Source organism: Sphaerodactylus townsendi, linkage group LG02 (genome assembly GCF_021028975.2).
Source record: "Sphaerodactylus townsendi isolate TG3544 linkage group LG02, MPM_Stown_v2.3, whole genome shotgun sequence".
Taxonomy (NCBI): domain Eukaryota; kingdom Metazoa; phylum Chordata; class Lepidosauria; order Squamata; family Sphaerodactylidae; genus Sphaerodactylus; species Sphaerodactylus townsendi.
In genome coordinates, this window is record NC_059426.1 from 106,558,315 (window position 1) to 106,579,251 (window position 20,937).

Below are 20,937 nucleotides of genomic sequence, written 5' to 3' on the forward strand. Positions count from 1 at the left end.
CATGTACTCAGTAAACAAGGTTAAGTAATATGCTATTTAATAAACAACTTGAGAAAAGATTAGTCAAACAGTAAAAAAAAATGATGCAACTGTAATTTAACAGTTGCAATCTCCAATGACGGAACCATGCATGAAGTCTCTATTCAAGATTCACTGAACCATGAAGCAGATCCTGGCCGGGACAGTGGAGAAAGGCATCAAGCAAATGATTCTACAAATAATGTGCTCCCTGGAAACATCTTTCCAAATGAACATATTCATGAAAAGGAAACCTTTGATACAGGTACCAGCTGGGAAAGGACAATGTACATCTTTGAAAATGATTTTTTTCTTTGCTTTTGGTCTGCGTAAATTAAGCTATTGTAGTACTGCTGGATAATAGGACGTAACATAAACCATACTGAAATCAGTGCTTAAAGCATTGACTGTCAACAGGCATGGAATGTGTCCATATTATGACTGGATAATGGATTTTAGCAAATGAAAATATAACATTTGTATTTGATCCCACCATGCTTGCAATGGCAGTAGTCTTAACAACAGTGGCCTGTAGTGTGGCATCAGACATGAATTTCTCTGCTGGTCCATTCTTGCATGGGATACAACTTATCTGGAGTGGTGACTACAAGTAGCATAAAATCATATCTAAAAAGCATTTGCTCTTGATACTAGTTCCACAAAAAGTGAGCACAATAAGAAAACATATGCAGTACTGGTGCCAAGTCTAAAAAGGAATTCTATTTTTTTCCTTTTCATTGCTAGAGGAGGTTTTATTATTTCTACAGCTAAATTAAATTTCTTTTATGTCCTTTTTACTATCCAGTCTTGACTTAGATAAAAACTAAATTCTTGTCAATATCCAGTAAAGTCTAATACTGGATGTCAATAAGAGTACTAATAAAGTTCAGTAAAATAGTAGTCAGTGATGTGGAAAACACTATACAAATGTTAACATTAGAAATTCATCAGACCATCATTATAACAGTTGTGGATTCCACTGATGAAAGGAATCATGACGATGTCACTGATCATCCAGCATGGCATGTTGTGCAGCATGAATGGGATGGATATCCAACAAACAGTACAAAGGATGAAGAAGGATTTGCAATTTCTCCTCCACCAGAAAACAATAATGAAGAGAAAGTCTTTCATACAGGTAGTTTTTAATTTTTAATTTTATTTTTTGCTGTCAAGTCACATCTGACTTATAGCAACCCATGTTGAGGTTTTCAAGGCCTGAGACATTCAGACGTGATTTGCCATTGCCTGCCTCCACATCATGACCCTGGCATTCCTTGGTGGTATCCTGATTAGCTTCTGAGATCTGACAAGTTCAGGCTGGCCTGGGCTATCCAGGTCAGGGTACTACTAGCAAATAATTACTGGTAGGATTTATGGGGTGATTTAGTTTGTTTCTGTCCATGTTCATCACTGGCAGCTTACTTTAATTCAGTGAACAATCATTACTGTTTGGCATGCTATATATCATGGTGTTCGCATGATTACTTGATAAGCAGATTGTCCATCCTGTGAAGTGATAAGGAGAATTCTTCTGTTTTTCTGGGCTTTTTCTTTTCTGCTTCCCTGGACTTCTGCCCAGAAACCTGGCATAACTTATTAGTAAATTGTTCTCTGCAGTATAAAACTGTGAGAAAATCTGACATTTTCATTTCATTGCAGCAGACTTCCCTGTCTCACCACAAATGTAGCTCAAATACCCCCACCCCCCATCTGTGATCATGCTGTTCCTGGGAGAAAAGAGAACTCTCAGAATAGCATGAGAGATCAGAGATCTGCAGTAGAAAGGTGAAACTGGCAAGATTCTATCCCTCTTGAGGCTTAAAATGGAGTAAAGGGGTACTTTGATTTAGATTCAACTCTGCTAAGTGAAAGGGAATTTAGAGTGCACTAAATGCTACTGGGAGGGATAAAAAAGCAATTTCTAGCCCTTTGAAACATGAATACATAAACATCTTGTAGATATTAAACTGCCTATATCATATTCCCAGGATCCTGATTCCCAGTTAACCGCTTCCTTCTTCCTCTATAGCAAGTGAGTGGTGTTTGTCTCCCAAAACTCTATACTATCATGAGGAAAACAGAAATGCCTGGTGCCTTTAGTATTATTACAGACACTTCACCACTTTTCAGACATACCGTTTCTTGTATCAAAATGGGAAGGTATCCATTATATCAGTGTCCAAAATCTGTGCAATTTCAAATTGCAGCAACTCTAATAATACAGTGTTCTGCAGAATAATATGTGAGTATCTGTGATATTTCTTAATGATTGTGGGAAATTGAGGTGTGCATTATCTTTCTCAGTGATGCTAACATAGTTTATGAGAACACAGACAGGAAACTCTGAACTGGGATGATTGTCCCCTTGGAAGTTTGTTTTCCTTCCAAACAATTAGTTCCTAATGAGAAAAGAAGCTTATACTTCAATTCTTTAACATTTAACAGTGTAATGTTAAGGAAAACTGCACAGTGTAGGCTCACATGTTTGCTTAATTATAAAGGGCTACTGCTGGTGGACAGTTCTGATGGAAAACATCCAGAGCTATTTACAAACTCTATTACTGTTTTATTGGTTTTTACTGATGTTTTATTGTTCTTTCTGGTTTTGTAAACTGGGCTGGGACCCACCGTGTAGGGTGGGGTATACATCTCAATAAATAAATAAATGCTAGGAAAAACCATTGATACATGGAAATGTGAATGAAACTAAAAATATATATATTAGATGTGGGAACCTGAGAATAGATTGGTATAGAAAAGGCATTTAAGTATCAAATCTTAGTTCACAATTGATTAATCAAACAGCTGTCATCCATAACAATGATGCTCATAATGAAGATGCAACGCAAGAACCATTACTTCCTGTTCATCAGCCAGGTTGGGATATGGAAGAAGAATATTCCACTAACACTTCTAGAGATGATATACTGATGGGAGTTATTGCAAACAGTGGAAGCAAACATGATCCCTTTCCTACAGGTATTACTCTGAATCCTACATTATGTTCATAGGGGCATGATGTAAGAAATAAGATTTGGTTTCTTTAGTATATTTCATTATCATACTTTGCTAAAACTCTGCATTCTTAGATTAAAATATCATATCTCATACCAGGATCAGAGTGCCTTGTATCATTTGACTGAATATTCCATACTGGGAATTTATCTTGTTCTCTTGCTGATATATAGTGTAAATTATTGTGGCTTTTAGTTTGTGATCATGCATAAATCTTATAGAACATAAAGGAACAAGATTTATTTAGTTTTCACCGTGTTTTCATTTTTTAATTGATATTGGCATTTCATTCATTGTGATTATTTGGTGAATTGACCATTGACCTAACTTCAATAGATTGGATCCTGACATCTTTCCAATGACAGAAAAGGAAGGAAAATGTGCTCTTGTCAGTTTCCTTAGCTTTTTCGCAGTCAAATGAGTCTGCTGGAGCAGGGGAATGATCTTTTTCTACCAGTAAATAGCTAGTAGGATTGTACTAGTAGTTGTGTTTAGTATAGTGGCTGTGTGGTAACTATCGAGTTTATAATGAAATGGATGCAAGGTAAAGCTTGTCAAAACTGTAAATATCTCTGTGTGTGGAGGGAGATAAAGCTAGAAGATGAGCATCACTCATCAACAGACTGTGACAGATCTGTGCTTCCTACATGTAATGTCAAAAATCAACACAGTGATCTCAGATATTGGGCAAGGAGAAAAACATTAGGAGGTGCCTGTGGTTGGTGGTAGTGTGGAGCACAGAGAATTCAGTGCCTAAGTTAACCATATTTGTGTTTTATAAAATTCTCAAAGCATAGCAAATCCTATGCCAGTAGCTGGTTATAAAAATACAGTCTTTGCTTTTTTAAGAAATACACACCATGGAATTTCCACCAGGGAAACAAGGTCAGTAAATTAGAGTGAAATACAATTAATAGTTGCAAAATGTTTACATTCTCAATTACTTTACTGTTGGCATAGATGTAGTCTCCCACGACGTTACCAAAGATGAAGATTCAACTCCAGAACCAGTGAAGCATGTTAGTGAAGACAAATATTCTACAAATTCCACAGAGGGTGTTTTGCCTCCTCGAATTGTTCCTCGGAGAGGGTCAAATCACATAAATAATACTTATCATACAGGTATCCAGTAGTATTTAATGGTGGTGGGATTTTAAACTCTATATTAGTTAGCATAATATTTTATTATTATCTTCCATGCCTACATTAAATGTACATACAATTTTATTAATTTCCAGGATGGTGTGTGATGTATGCAATTGTTATTTCTATTTGAATAAGATGACACCCAGTTTATTAATCTGTTGAAGTTATGCTATGAGTCCATGGCTCTGGTTTGAACCCATCTCTACACCCCAAACTTCATCAAAGCATCACACTGACTCCTATATTCTTCTTTGAAATATATGCATATAATGAGCCTGATAGCCATTTCTGATTAAAACAAGAAAATCAGAAGTTAAAATTATCTCATGGGGACTTCATCAGGACGTAACAATAGCTTCAGTGATTATAGAATTATGATACAAAAATGTAGATTTTAGAACTATGCAGATAAAAGTTCTAGCTTAACATTCTGCAGTCTTATAGATGCTTGTATAGTTATTTCTTAATCTGAAGATATTTGTAGCTATGTAGAACTAGAAGCATGTGAACAAGAGGGCCATGCATAGCTGCCTACATGTGATTAGTGCAACTGATGTAATTATGGAGGGCCGTCCGTGTTGGGTATTCATAAGAACATATGAAAGAGGCTTCTGGATCAGACCAGAGTTCATCTAGTCCAGCACTCTGCTACTCGCAGTGGCCCACCAGGTGTCTTTGGGATCTCACATGCAGGATGTGAAAGCAATGGCCTGCTGCTGCTGCCACTGCTCCCAAGCACCTGGGCTGCTAAGGCATTTGCAATCTCAGATCAAGGAGGAGCAAGAGTTGGAGCCATAGATCGACTTCTCCTCCATAAATCTGTCCAAGCCCCTTTTAAAGCTATCCAGGTTAGTGGCCATCACCACCTCCTGTGGCAGCATATTCCAAACACCAATTATGCATGAAGAAATGTTTCCTTTTATTAGTCCTAATTCTTCCCCCCAGCATTTTCAATGTATGCCACCTGGTTTTAGTATTGTGAGAAAGATTTCTCTCTGTCAGCATTTTCTACCCCATTCAATAGCAGTACTGTGTGGATTTCCTCTACGAATGATAACTTGAAACATGTTCATAGTATAATCATACATTTCAATAATTCCTGCTTGATAGATTAAAATGATCAATTCTGAGTAATGGTTTGTGATCAGTTTTGTATCTTTTGATTTAATGCTTCTGATGTAGTCCTTGTCTTTTTAAATCATTTCTTCTGTATCATGTATTTCAGTATGCATGAAGTTATTGTATTTCACAAATAGGTTCAATTGCTTGGATCCCACCAAGAATTCCAAATGCAAGGGTGTCACCCCAATCTATTTCTGGGGAGCTCTGTCCCCCAGAAGTAATATTTTGAGGTTGTTGGGCTGCCTCAAAAGGGAGGAATCGGCAAAAATTGTCCAGCCTCCTTGAACCCAATGGAAGTTAGTCAGCCTCCAACGTATCATGTTTTATATGTTCATTTTGCATTGTTCATTCTGCATTTATGTTTCCATCCATATCATTATCATCTTCAGAAGAATATAAACAAAGTACTTAAAATGTTAGTAATATCTTCATGATTTTTGCTGCATGATTTTGAAGAGTGCTTATAGATAGTAATATGGTTTGATGTTTGCATGTGCATACGTGCATAGACTAGTTTGCTTTCTGCTGTCACTAGACAATTAGAGCATTTGTAATTTCTGCAATAATAGCAGCTTGGGATATTATGCATTCCTTTTCTTTGTTCCTGACTTGTGCTTTGGGCTCTTTATACTTCTGGTGGGTGTTCTCATAGAGTGTGAATCTTGAAGGAGATTATCAGAATTACTGAAACACTCTTGTATGGACTAATAAAGAAGAACATCTTGTAAATTACATTCAGAACGATAGGTGGAATTTCCCCTAAAATAGTAGTTCTGAGCAACATCAATTTCTTACTACTGCCAGCATATTCCAGGAACACTATTCGACTCTATCCTCTTTTCATATACTAAAGTACTGGTGAAATTTGAACTGGAATTCCACCTAGATTTGAATGGGTGCAAGAAAAGGGGGGGTCATTTTCACCAACACCTCTCCTTTCATAGGAACCCTCTGATTCCCTGTCCCCCAAGGGCAGCATTTCAGAGGGAGTTTGGGATGCTGCAGAAGTGAGGAGACTGCCAACCCCCCCCCCCTTTTTGCACCTAAGGAAACCTAAGTGGATTTTACATCAATATGCACTGACATCTAGAAATTCATGTGACAGAATCTTGAAGAAACCAATCAATGTAGTGTTGCAATCTGAAACAAATAATGAATACAGTATATATTCTTATACTTTGTGTTTCATTGATTCATTCTAAAACAAAATTTAATATAAAGCTAGCGTAGCTTGGTGTGTTTTGTTTGTGATTCTGGTTTGCAAAGTGTGTTTTGGGGTCATGGTTTATAGATTTAATTGAACTTGGAGTCTGCTGATCTTTCAGATTCAAACTCATTCAGCAAATGCAGGTGGACCCTGTCCTTGAAGGATTTGAAACTAATCATTCCTGTTCATTCTATGCGTACTGTGTTTCCTTATCTATACCATAGTTTCCAAATGCTTCCAAAAGAAAATACATTTATTTATGGTAATGAGGAAATGAATTGTCTGTTTCCATAGCCTCTGGTGGCTTCAGAATAAACATCTCCTTGCAGCATGTCAGTCATAATACATTACAATATCAAAGGCCCTTTCCGCACATGCGCAGAGCCGAGCCTCCACCAGCATAAGTTATGCCGGTGGAGGCTCAGGGGCCATTTGCATGCTAGCGTGTGAGCGGCCGGCACTTCCCCCTCAGCCAGAGAGGCAGCTCTGTGTGAAGCCACCACTCAGTGGTCCCCCTCCACTCACCGTCCCATCCAGCATCGCTCTGGACGACTGCAGGGACCTGCCCATGCTGCCCTGCAACCTCCAGAGGTTGGAGGGCAGCGTGGGCAGGTCTTTGCAGCCCTCCAGAAGGATACTGCACAAGATAGTGAGCGGAGCCAGCGGAAAAAACAGTGTCTTCCCGGCGGTGCAGTTTGCACTGCGCCGGCAGGAACACACTGTTTTTCAAAAACCTCACTCATTGAGCAAGGTTTTCAGGGGCAGCTTCACGTCACCCGGGGGAAGCCAGGACGGCGCTGCTGCAAAGCAGCAACATGTCCTGTGCAAACGCAAACGGCCCGTGCGGAAAGGGCCTTAGTTTCAGAAGTCATCGCACACCAGCAAAACATAAGATCAAGTTCCAAAACAAGGCTCATGCTGAAGCAGCAGCCCATGCCACAGCAGCCCATGTCACATGGCACAAATTCACATTATGCACCCAACAAGTCTTCTGCTTGTACCACCAGTGGCCAGACATGCCTTTGTTTATTTAGGATCATTTTATGCTGCTCCTTCAGAATCCTGCTTGATGCAACTTACAGTTAAAATCACCACAATATAAAAGTAAGCCATTAAAACATAAGCAACTAGACCAGGGGTGTCCAACTCTGGTGCCCCAGATGTTCATGGACTACAATTCCCACCAGTTCCTGCTAGAATGGCCAATTGGCAGAGACTGATGGGAATTGTAGTTCATGAACATCTGGGGCGCCAGAGTTGGACACCCCTGAACTAGACGTAAGTGGAATAAAATCTATCCACAAAACGTAAGTGGACCATTACAAAGCTGATAAGATAAAATCATAACTAAAAGCAGTAGCTTGGCATGTAAAAGAAACTAAAGTTGGCACCAGGCAGGCTTCAAGTGGGAATGAGTTCCAAATGCAAGATGGCACAGTAGAAAATGTCCTCTCTCTGAAGGCAGAGGCAAAGAGGGCATAGCTTGAGATCCAGATCTTAACTGATGGGCTGGATAATATGGGAGAAACAGTCTTTCAGGTACCCTGTCTCAAAGCCTTTTAGAGATTCAAGGGGATTTTGAATTGTATCTGGAAACAAAGAGGTGACTACTGCAGATCTTTCGCACAGGAGAGCTACAGTCCCTGTAACCAACCTCTGACAATAGCCTTGCTGCCACTTTGGACCAATTGAGGTTTCCAAACCATTTTCAAAGGCAACCCTACATAGATTGCATTGCAGTAGTCTAACTTGGATGTGGTAAGAACATGGATCCCTGTGGCCAGATGTGTTTGTTCGTTTGTTTAACATTCATGCCACCATTCCCCTCATAGACTCTGGGCTGCTTCCAGCATATTAAAGACAAAAACATAAATTACATTACAATTAATATCTCAGATGGCAGCTAACCCATTCACCGTAAATATACTAAAATACTAAATCTTAAAACATCTTGTAGGAACAGAAATCTATGATTTTTGAGGAACATCTGTAGCTGGCCAACCTGCCAGAGCTGATAAAAGGTTCTGTGTGCCACAGACCTGAGCCTCCAACTGCATACCCAGATCCAGTAGCACCCCAAGCAACAAACCTGCTCCTTCTGGTAGCGTGCAGCTCCCTCCAGGACAGGCTAACTCTGCAGTCCCCAAGCAGTGTTTTAATTGACCAACATCACTTCAGTCTGGACTGAGCTTCTCCAAGCGCCTATTCAGGATTTCCAGAGACTCGCTTGGCTTAGTTGAAATAGAACTTTAGAGAAATAGAGCAGGGTGTCATTTGCATATTTATGACATCTAACTCCAAATCCCTGGATAGCCTCTCTGAGCAGTTTTATGTAGTTGTTAAATAGCATATGGGACAAGAAGGGCCTCTTGTGTGAGCAGCAGACTAGACCACCAGACTGCAAAAAGAGTGAGAAAGGGATGTGTCCCTGAGATTATTGCTTGGTAGCAAGGAAGGAGAGAAGATGAGCAGTGGGATGATATCTTTATTATGACCATCTCTAATGAGAAGTGCAGCTTCTTTGCCTGACATCATTGCCCTTCACCAACCGCTGTGATATTGCAGTGTTTCTTTCTCATAGCTTAGTGATGTCATCCTATTAGTGCAGTTTATATAGCAAAAGCTATGACTAATGTGGATTCATATACCTCATTACTTTCTAATCTTCATGTAAGGAATCATGGACTTGTCATGAAATTCCACAGACCAACCTCCTGGATTTCTCTGTACAATATTAAGTCTTTTACTGTGGGAAAAAGGCAGCAGCAGAGATTGATATTATGCAAGTATGATGCTTTGGATGATAGTAATACATATTTTTCATCTAGGTTTTGACTCCAGAGGATCACAACAGGAAGATTCAACACCAAAATCCCAGCCTCGAGCTGCTCACATTCCAGGTTGGCCCTGCACTATCACAAAGTTGGATTTTAATGTAGACTTTTATTTTTAGCACTAGCAGTAAAGCCCATTTCAAAATGCAATGAACTGGGGTTTAGACAGTCGGCAGAGAGTGCAAGCAGGGAAATCAGTGGGCTAGTGGCAGGTCTTCCTTCTTGTCCGTCTTCCCTATCCCCCCCGGTGCTTCTCCTGACACTTCTCTTGCCCCCATTCACTCTGGGTTCACTCTAGCTAGCAGTAGCGAAGTGCCAAGGGGGTGGGTGGGGGTGTGATGCACCGGGTGCACGCCTTGATGGGGGCTTGGCAGGGGTACGGGTTGCACGTGTGCCCCATGCGCAGTTCTCTCTCCCTATGACTGCTGGCTAGACTTTCTCCATGACATGTTGTTGGCTCCATTGCCATTCTGCCACCACTCAATGTCACCGTGGTCCTTTTGGCCTCACAGGTGGGTTGCTGGGGCTGGGGACAGGATATCCAAGGTTGGTTTTGGGTGGGGGAGGGTGGCTGGGGAAATGGAAAAGTGTGTGGGAGGCCTGGTGAGATAATTTGCTGTACTTACTGATGACCAGCAAAATGATTTCCTTTTGCTTCCATTTACAGATTGGCTGATCGTAGTTGCTTCTCTCATTGCTCTGGCATTGATACTTGGTGTTTGCATTGCTGTGAACAGTAGGAGAAGGTAAGGAATCTTTTTTGCAGTTTTACATAAGAACATAAGAACATAAGAACAAGCCAGCTGGATCAGACCAGAGTCCATCTAGTCCAGCTCTCTGCTACTCGCAGTGGCCCACCAGGTGCCTTTGGGAGGTCACATGTAGGATGTGAAAGCAATGGCCTTCTGCGGCTGTTGCTCCCGAGCACCTGGACTGTTAAGGCATTTGCAATCTCAGATCAAAGAGGATCAAGATTGGTAGCCATAAATCGACTTCTCCTCCATAAATCTGTCCAAGCCCCTTTTAAAGCTATCCATAAGAACATAAGAACAAGCCAGCTGGATCAGACCAGAGTCCATCTAGTCCAGCTCTCTGCTACTCGCAGTGGCCCACCAGGTGCCTTTGGGAGTTCACATGTAGGATGTGAAAGCAATGGCCTTCTGCGGCTGTTGCTCCCGAGCACCTGGACTGTTAAGGCATTTGCAATCTCAGATCAAAGAGGATCAAGATTGGTAGCCATAAATTGACTTCTCCTCCATAAATCTGTCCAAGCCCCTTTTAAAGCTATCCCGGTTAGTGGCCATCACCACCTCCTGTGGCAGCATATTCCAAACACCAATCACACGTTGCGTGAAGAAGTGTTTCCTTTTATTAGTCCGAATTCTTCCCCCCAGCATTTTCAATGAATGCCCCCTGGTTCTAGTATTGTGAGAAAGAGAGAAAAATTTCTCTCTGTCAACATTTTCTACCCCATGCATAATTTTATAGACTTCAATCATATCCCCCCTCAGACGTCTCCTCTCCAAACTAAAGAGTCCCAAACACTGCAGCCTTTCCTCATAAGGAAGGTGCTCCAGTCCCTCAATCATCCTCGTTGCCCTTCTCTGCACTTTTTCTATCTCTTCAATATCCTTTTTGAGATGTGGTGACCAGAACTGAACACAGTACTCCAAGTGTGGTCGCACCACGTGTGCTTTATATAAGGGCATGACAATCTTTGCAGTTTTATTATCAATTCCTTTTCTAATTATCCCCAGCATAGAGTTTGCCTTTTTCACAGCTGCCATACATTGAGTTGACATTCCCATGGAACTATCAATTAAGACGCCCAAATCCCTTTCCTGGTCTGTGACTGATAGCACTGACCCCTGTAGCGTGTATGTGAAGTTTGGATTTTTTTGCCCCTATGTGCATCACTTTGCATTTTGCTACATTGAACTGCATTTGCCATTTCTTAGCCCACTCACCTAATTTATCAAGGTCAGCTTGGAGCTCCTCGCAATCCTTTGTGGTTCTCACCACCCTACATAATTTGGTATCATCTGCAAACTTGGCCACCACGCTACCCACCCCTACTTCCAGGTCATTTATGAATAGGTTAAAGAGCACTGGTCCCAAAACGGATCCTTGGGGGACACCACTCCCCACATCTCTCCGTTGTGAGAATTTCCCATTTACACCCACTCTTTGCTTCCTGTTTCTCAACCAGTTTTTAATCCATAGGAGGACTTCCCCTCTTATTCCTTCATTGCTGAGTTTTCTCAATAGTCTCTGGTGAGGAACTTTGTCAAAAGCCTTTGGAAATCCAAGTAGACAATGTCCACTGGTTCCCCCTTATCCACATGCCTATTTACATCCTCAAAGAACTCTAGTAAGTTTGTAAGACAGGATTTGCCTCTGCAAAAGCCATGCTGACTCTTTCTCAGCAGGTTTTGCTTTTGTACATGTTTTATAATTTTATCTTTAATGACAGATTCTACTAATTTACCAGGAACAGATGTCAAACTGACTGGCCTGTAATTTCCCGGGTCCCCCCCTAGATCCTTTCTTAAAGATTGGTGTGACATTGGCCATCTTCCAGTCTTCAGGGATGGAGCCTGATTTCAAGGATAAGTTGCATATTAAAGTGAGAACATCAGCAATTTCATGCTTGAGCTCTTTAAGAACTCTTGGGTGAATGCAATCTGGGCCAGGGGATTTGGTAGCATTTAGTTTATCAATGACTGCCAGAACTTCTTCCTTGTCTATCACTATCTTCGCTAGTTCCTCGGATTCGCCTCCTAAGAAGCTTGGTTCAGGTGCAGGAATTTTCCTCACCTCCTCTTGGGTGAAGACAGATGCAAAGAATTCATTCAGCTTTTCTGCAATCTCCCTGTCATCTTTTAGCACACCCTTTGTTCCTTTTTCATCTAACGGGCCTACCGCTTCCCTTGCTGGCTTCCTGCTTTTGATGTACTTGAAGAACTGTTTGTTGCTGGTCTTGATGTTCACAGCCATGCGTTCCTCATAATCCTTTTTTGCCTCCCTTACAGCTAACTTGCTTCTCTTTTGCCACCATTTGTGTTCTCTCTGGTATTCTTTATCAGTTAAGTTGGACTTCCATTTTCTAAAAGACATCTTTTTTTTCCCTAATAATTTCCTCAACGTCCCTTGTTAACCATGGTGGCTTTCTTTTGGACTGGGCGCTGCCTTTCCTAACCTGTGGAACACATTCCAGTTGAGCTTTTAAGACTGTGTTTTTTTAAATAACCTCCAAGCATCTTGGACATTTTTGACTCTCTTGATTTTCCCTTTCAGCTTCCTTCATACTATCCTCCTCATCTTTGAGAAATTTCTCCTTAAGAAGGCGAATAAAACGAAATTAGTAGTTGTCACTTGCTAGCATGCAGAGATACTGGAATCTGACAGCATTGTGGTCGCTGTTCCCTATCGGCTCAACAACACTGACTTCCCCGCACCAGGTCCTGGGTCCCACATAGAATTAGGATCTAGGATCACATCTCCCCTGGTTTGTTCTACAACCATCTGCTCTAAGCCACAGTCATTTAGCATATCCAGGAATGTTCTCTCCTTACTATGACCTGAACATGCATTTTTCCAGTTTATATGGGGATAGTTAAAATCGCCCATTACCACGACATTTTTGCTTTTGTTGGCCTCTCTAATTTCTTTTTCCATCTCAGAATCCTCTTGTGCGCTTTGGTCAGGGGGACGATAATATATTCCTAATGTTAAACTATGCTTCACCCCTGGTATTGATATCCACAGTGCTTCTGTAGAGGAATCAGCTCCCCCTGCATTGTCTATTTTATGTGACACTATGCTCTCTTTGATGTAGAGGGCCACCCCACCCCCAATACGCCCTGTCCTATCCTTCCTGTAGAGCCTGTAACCTGGGATAACAGCATCCCACTGGTTCTCCTCATTCCACCATGTCTCTGTGATGCCCACTATATCAATGTCCTCCTTCAAAACTCTGTACTCCAGCTCCCCCATTTTAGGTCGAATGCTAATAGTAGATTTATGTGTTTTGCCCTCTAGCCTTTTGTAGACACTATCACTTATCATATTGCTGTGCTCCTCACTTGTATGTGGTTGATTTAGAAAAACCTCCTTATCTGTCTGCATCCCCATGGACTCTGTATTCCGAACCGAAGTCACCTCAGCTCCTGTCGGCTTTCCCCCAGGGATCAGTTTAAAAGCTGTTCTGCCACCTTTTTAATGTTGAGCGCCAGCAGCCTGGTTCCTCTTTGGTTAAGATGAAGCCCATCCCTTTTGTACAGGCTTGCCTTATCCCAAAAGGTTCCCCAGTTCCTGACAAATCTGAAACCCTCTGCCTTGCACCACCTTCTCATCCACGCATTGAGACCCTGTATCTCCGCTTGCCTAGCTCGCCCTGCGCGTGGAACAGGTAGCATTTCAGAGAATGCCACCTTGGGGGTCCTGGATTTTAACCTGTTTCCTAGCAGCCTAAATTTAGCTTCCAGAACCTCCCGGCTACATTTCCCAATGTCATTGGTACCAATGTGGACCACAACTGCTGACTCCACCCCAGCACTGTCTAACAGCCTATCTAGACGAAGCGTGACATCCGCAACCTTCGCACCAGGCAGGCAAGTCACCATGCGGTCATCACGCCTGTCACAAACCCAACTCTCTATATTCCTGATGATCGAATCACCCACTACAAGGAGCCCCCCACCTCCCTGAGGGGTATCCTCAGTGCGAGAGGATATTTGACCACTAGCTAAGGAAGGGGTCCCATCTAAGGGAACATCTTCCCCCACCTCAGACTGGCACCCTCTGTCACCCAGACTCTCATTCTCCATGACATCTGAAGAGATGTCACCTTGGGAGTGGGACCCGGCTGCTAGGTCCCTGAAAGCCTTGTTTGTTGCCCTATCTGTCTCTCTCAGCTTCTCCAGGTCTGCCACCTTGGCTTCAAGAGAACGGACACGTTCCTTGAGTGCCAGGAGCTCATTGCAGCGAGGGCACACCCACGACTTCTGGCCTAGTGGCAGATAGTCATACATGTGACACTCAGTGCAAAACACTGGAAAGCCCCCATCCCCCTGCTGGCTTCCTGCCTTTCATATCTGATTTTGTTTAGATATTTAGATATTAAACTTTTAGTCAGTGCCCCTTGGAGCTATCTGTACCTACTATCCCTCAAGAAGTGTCCTTATTAATTTTTTTAAAAAAAGAAAAGAAATTGCGTGCGCCGCTAGGTTCCAGAGACTGAACTAAAGACTGAATGACTCACCTCAGGAGCCCCACCTTTAGCAGCCCAGTCTCAGCTCCTAGTAGCCTAGTAGCCTTAAGGAGAAAAAGAGATAACCCCTGCAAACCCCTGTTAAAAATACACTGTTTTAAAAGATGTGGCTTTGAGAAAAGCCCTCCAAAATGAACACCAGAGTCACTCTGTTCTTCCTGGCCCAGATGCCTTGTCCACTGCTGCTCCTTTCTGTTGGTTCCAGAGACTGAACTAAAGACTGAATGACTCACCTCAGGAGCCCCACCTTTAGCAGCCCAGGACAAAGAGTAACCTCTGTTAACCCCTGTTAAGCCCCACCTCCAGCAGTCTCAGCTCTTAGCAAACTTACAAGGAGAAAAGAGATAACCCCTGCAAACCCCTGTTAAAAATACACTGTTTTTAAAAGATGTGGCTTTGAGAAAAGCCCTCCAAAATGAACACCAGAGTCACTCTGTTCTTCCTGGCCCGGTTGCCTTGTCCACTGCTGCTCCTTTCTGCTGGTTCCAGAGACTGAACTAAAGACTGAATGACTCACCTCAGGAGCCCCACCTTTAGCAGCCCAGGACAAAGAGTAACCTCTGTTAACCCCTGTTAAGCCCCACCTCCAGCAGTCTCAGCTCTTAGCAACCTTACAAGGAGAAAAGAGATAACCCCTGCAAACCCCTGTTCCATTTCTTGGTGCCAGAACACAATTCTAAGAGAGTTTTAATGACAACTTTAGAAAATGCAGAGAGCCAGAAACATGGTATAAGCCATGCAAGTGATAGAAACTATGCCTACTCTTAAACTTCTTCATGTGTATAAAAATATTCTCCCCCTCCAATCCGGTGCTCAGGACTGAATGGATAATAGCCAGATATGAGAAAATGGATAAAAGAATAGACCTTTACAGATAGAAATAGTGAAAAATTACATCTAAATATAAAATGAATCTTGATATTTGTTGCATTTTAGAAAGGCTTTCTTATCAATCATCCATCAAACTGATATTTTGTTAAGTTTAACTTCCTTTAAAAATTATAATTAATCATTAAATATACTGAATACAATGCATACACCAGCAGATAATAAAATATCTTGTTATACTAATTCCAACATTAAAATATTTTACCATCAATATTACTATTTCACTAAACCCCATGTAGTTTAGTTACTTTTCTAGTTTACAAAATACATCATCAAGACATGTCAACACAATACATAAAATATAACTACCACTTCTCATAATCTCCAGTTCTGACTGTCTGTTTACAAGGTTGGTAAGTTTTGCCACTCTGGGATAGTCTCTTCTCTTTTCATATTTTCTCAATCCGGACAAGTTTCTGCTTTCCATCAAGATGCCAGTACCACTCTGGCTGTTGTTAATAGATACTGGAATAGTTCTTTCAATTTTCCTGGTAGGTTCTATGGTGGATTTCCCAATAATATTGTCTTTGCATCTATTTGAAATCTGATTTTCAATATTTTTGGATTACTGCATGGATTACCAGAGTCCTTTGGGGGTAGGGCGGTATATAAATCTCAACAATAAATAAAATAAATAAATATTTCTTTCCAGAATTTTTTTCACTTTTTTACAAGTCCAACAAATATGGTAAATATTCCATTTTCTTTTTGACATTTCCAACAAGTTCCTTTAGAGAGCCAGCATGGTGTAGAGGTTAAGAACAGGTGCACTCTAATCTGGAGAACCGGGTTTGATTCCCCACTCTGCCACTTTAGCTGTGGAGACTTATCTGGTGAACTAGATTAACTTGTGCACTCACATGCTAGCTGGGTGACCTTGGGCTAGTCAAAGTTCTTTGGAGCTCTCTCAGCCCCACCTACCTCACACGGTGTTTGTTGTGAGGGGGGAAGGGAAAGGAATTTGTAAGCCCCTTTGAGTCTCCTTACAGGAGAGAAATATAAATCCAACTCTTCTTCTTTAAGATTTTTATTCATCCATGCAATGTCTTTCAGAGTGATGTACCATTGTAAAACATTTTATACCAGTTTTCCGTCAGTGTTTGACAAACTGTGAATTTAATATTTTTCATCCACAAGGATTCCCATTGTTGAAAGGATATTTCTTGAAAATTTTGCATCCATTTCACCATGCATTCTTTCACTCGCTCTGTTTCAGTCTCATATTTTCATAAAAGCTTAAATATTTCTTCCTAACATTTGGTGTTTTTGTTGTATAATTTTTTATTTCAAATTCTGTCAACTCCCTTAATACTGCTCTTGTTGCTTTCAGTTCTCTTCTTAATCTTGAAGCTATTTGGAAATATAGCAACCATATTTTCTTTCCTTCATCTTTCACCTCTTGCCATAATTTAATTTTTCCTTGAATATTAATCATTTATTTATAAATTATACTGTCATTATTCTTTTTCAGGTTTTTTCATTATAGGCTTCTAATGGAGACATTAATTGTGGAATTGGAGAATTGGTCTTTTATACATTTTGATTCAAATATCCATAAGCCTGCTTCTCATTACATGGGTGGCAATAAGATCTGAACAATTCATCTATCCCACTTGGTCTGTTCATAAATAGCTGTGTATTCCTATGTTTAACTCTGCACTTTCCAATGTAAGAATTTTTTGTTCTGGACTTTTAACCCAACCTGATATACGAAACAATTCCACTGCCTGGTAATATAATTTAATATTGGGTATGGCCAGTCCTCGTTTCCTGCCCCCCCATCTACTAAAACTTTAAACCTAATTCTGGGTTTCTTGCCATTCCACATAAATGTATTTATGCACATGCTTAATCTGCCTATTGAAGTCAGTGGGGTTTACATGCTACCCTTGGGTTGGATTGTGCCCTCTGTTAGAAATAAAGGTTATAATTAATGCACCAAAACAAACAATTGCCTGAAAAAATAAGACAGTTCTACAGTTCAGAATCTTCCCTCAGCAATTAAAATTTACTCTTGCCAGTTAATCAGTTCAAGCATTAAAACTAATAGTCCTAATAAAACCCAGTGGCACTTACTCTTTTCAAAATTTCACAGCTTATTTTGACTTTCCATTTTTTTCTTTCCATTAGATGTGGACAGAAACAAAAGCTTGTAATCAACAATGGCAAAGGGGTGGTGGATAACAAAAACATGGGTGGACTGAATGGAGAAGCCAGTAAATCCCATGAAATGGTGCACTTGGTACACAAAGAGCAGCCAGAAGAATTGACAGGGCCACACGATGAATTCCTGCAAGTTGACGAAACAAACAACCTACAAGATGTGGACTTGAAGAGTGGTGTGTAAGCAACCCATGTTATTCCAGTTGAACCAGAGGTGGCAAAATAAAAATTTGCATGGAACTGGGACTAGAACTCACAAATGCAATGTGCTACTGATGTCTTTTAAGCATAATTAAGCATTTCTATCTTTCTGTTTTGATGGTCAGGTACAAGATGAATATGTCATTTTTCTTTGCCCAACATTGCATAATTTTGCCCAGTCCCAATTGGTGACACACATATTATCGCCATCACCTACCTGCTTATCATGGTCTCTTTTTTTCATATGGAACAACTGTAACTTTGGTAAGGAGAATTATCCCTCACCCCAACACATGACCACTTTCCCTCATCACTTTACCATCTTGCCATTGAGATATTTAAGGTACAGGTGTGTCTATGCCTACAAAAAGTGTGGTAGAGAGCTACAAAAAACTGCTGCACAGAGGAGTCAACATATCAGAGTGGAATATAATTTCTTGGCATCACCAGATAACCCTAAAGACTTTGCCAGATGTATATTGTCCCACTCATCCAATGATATGTAAGAATAATATGCTATGGTTATTGGATCCTTAAAAACAAATTTGTCCAGAACTTCCACAAATGTTCCACAATATTTTTAAATAAAAAGGTGGACAGACAAGAAAGAATAAACTTGATTTTATAGCAAATAAAAATTTATTCTCTATAATCTAAATATCCTGTGCTGTTATCTTTCAGTTTTATGTCTTTACTGTATTGTTCATAGCTGAGATATTTGTTAGAATGATAAATCAATTTTGTGATTTCCATTCAACATGCATGTGGGGGGGGGGAGACTCAGGAGGAATGGAACACGTGGTGTTTGGTGAGAAGTGCATTCACTATGCATTCCAATCCTTAGGCAATTATGTCAAAGGATGTTGCTAAAGTCAGATTTTCATGACATCTTTCTACCCTCTTTTGGAGGGGGGATTCTATTTTATCTGATTTCTGTGGTTTTATCTCTAGTCTGCTGAAAACAGTGGGGCACATTAATTTTATCCAGGGAGTGAGAAAACTAATTTAGTAGCCATCTCTCAGCCAATGCCTTCAGTGGGAGGTAATCACCGCTTTGTACCCAGAAATATGTACTGGAGTTCCCCTCCAAAAAATGACCACTGTGTATGCATATTAAAAATGCTATTAAAAACACATCTTTCTCAGAGAAGCAAAATAAATTTACAAACCATGGGAAAGTAAAAGGTCAATATTGTGATGCTGAACCATGTAAAATATCTACAATTGTATTGCCATATTTCCTTTCTTCTTTTGAATGTCAAAATTGTTTTTATGTATAACTTTAGAAAGTGCTTTGCCACCACAGTACACGATTAGGACTTCTCTCAACATATGATGTGGTATTGGCCCAGTCCGGAAAGGGAAGTGTACTTATGAAGAAAGTCTTCTGCACATGCAGGCGGAGCAGCAGTTGAGGTGCGGTGGATGAGGATCCACAACGATCTAGAAAAGAACCAGTCAAAATCCAGGCTGAACAGAGTGTTAACTTCAGAAAGTAACTCATTAAACATTTGGATACCAACTGACTTTGGCCACTGTCTTGGTGGCGCTGTGAATGCTGCACACTGTTTTCAGATTCTTTACATATCTATTTGATGGGAGGGAAAGAGGAGCAGCAATGGGAAAGAATGGGGCAGTGTGGATTTATGGATTTACTTCACATATTCCATGTTTCTCCCCAATGGACACCCAAAGCAACTTGCATCTTTCTCATCTCCATTTTAACCTGACAACAGCCCAATGTGGCAGCTTAAAGCTGAGAGTTTGTGAATAGCCATCGGTCACCCAGTCAGCTTCCAAGGCAGAACAGGGATTTCAGTATATGGGTCTCCCGTATCCTAGTCTGAAATTCTGATATGCCACACTGGCATCTCGTTCACCAGTACTGTTCCTGATTGATATTTCTACACATAGCATTTTCCAATTTATCTTAATGGGGAAGGAACTTCTATATAAACTGGAGCACAAATTGTTGGGGCCTTTCCACTGAACATGTGATCAGAGCAGCAGACAAATGCTTTACTTATATCTGCTGGGAGAAGTCACAGGGAGATGACAGACTTGTAAGCCTGCCACATAGCACTTTTGAAGGGAAAAAGTGAAGGCTCAGCTTGTATCATCTGTAAGACCTAAAGGCTGCCATTCCAATGGGGTAGGCTGCTGGTATTCCTGTGCTCTATTCTTCCCTCTCAGAAAGTAGCCTGTCTGCTTTGCTGAGCAGAGGCTGAGGCTTCCACTTTTGATGTCCCCCTTCCCCCCACAAAAAACAGGGCATCAAGCTGGACATGTGAAACTGTCTAAAAGTAGCCTGAGAAGGGTGGGAATGAGTTCCACCTTCTCACTTGTAAAACAAAATCAGCATATGGTGCAAAAGGAGACAAACCCGCTCTCTCTCTCCTACCCTTTGGTTTATCTTGAAATTCAAAGTGCTTGGATGTTACAAGCATATGCTTCCCACTAGAATGGGAATGATTTATCCTAACTGCCTGAAACATGGAAGGAAGGATCTTTTGCGTGACATGTACAGCTCCCAAACTTTTCATCCCGACTTGGTGGAAGAGAAAAAAGTCCCACTTGGAAATGACTGTCCCATTAAAACCAATGTAAAATGAGTATCAAATTGTTTAACTAACCAGAATATATTTAAACAAACAGTACCATCCAAAAGGGCAGGTGGCCAGCTGCAACCCTGCTACTCCCATGAAGACTTCCTGGTGGCATGGGGAGGCTTGAAAAGAGAAAAAGCCTCCCCACTGCTGAGAAGCCCCCATTGGGCTTAATAGACTTATGCCACCTTTTTTGGTGGTGTAAGTCTAAAGCTCTGACAGCAAGTGTAATGGGGAAAATGGCTGGGAGGAAGTGACTAACATTGGCTCCTCCCCCGGCCACATGCCTGTCCTGTCCCCAATATACCAGCAGTGGCAAGGGCACTGGGGCATTGGCATGGTGACCGGTGCAATGTCCCAGTACCAGGGAGGGTGGCAACAGCTACATGCCGTTGAAATCACCCCTCCATCAGGGCAAGTGCTCTGGGGAGGGCATATCCGCTGGCACAGTGCCACTCCTCC

The 20,937-nt window shown here is 41.2% G+C and overlaps 1 protein-coding gene across 11 annotated transcripts in view; it reads left to right on the forward strand.

Annotated features, from left to right (window-relative positions):
• Positions 1-19,395, forward strand: part of CD44 (CD44 molecule (Indian blood group)) — a 104,027-nt gene extending 84,632 nt beyond the window's left edge. For all 11 annotated transcript variants that reach the window (XM_048483351.1, XM_048483350.1, XM_048483352.1 and 8 more), the window contains 8 exons: positions 104-283; positions 986-1,156; positions 2,827-3,000; positions 3,997-4,158; positions 9,340-9,411; positions 10,013-10,091; positions 17,636-17,844; positions 19,156-19,395. In XM_048483351.1, the coding sequence (XP_048339308.1) occupies positions 104-283; positions 986-1,156; positions 2,827-3,000; positions 3,997-4,158; positions 9,340-9,411; positions 10,013-10,091; positions 17,636-17,844; positions 19,156-19,205 (1,097 nt within the window). In that variant the 3' untranslated portion in view covers positions 19,206-19,395. The remainder of the gene's footprint in view (positions 1-103; positions 284-985; positions 1,157-2,826; positions 3,001-3,996; positions 4,159-9,339; positions 9,412-10,012; positions 10,092-17,635; positions 17,845-19,155) is intronic.
• Positions 19,396-20,937: the final 1,542 nt, after the last annotated feature.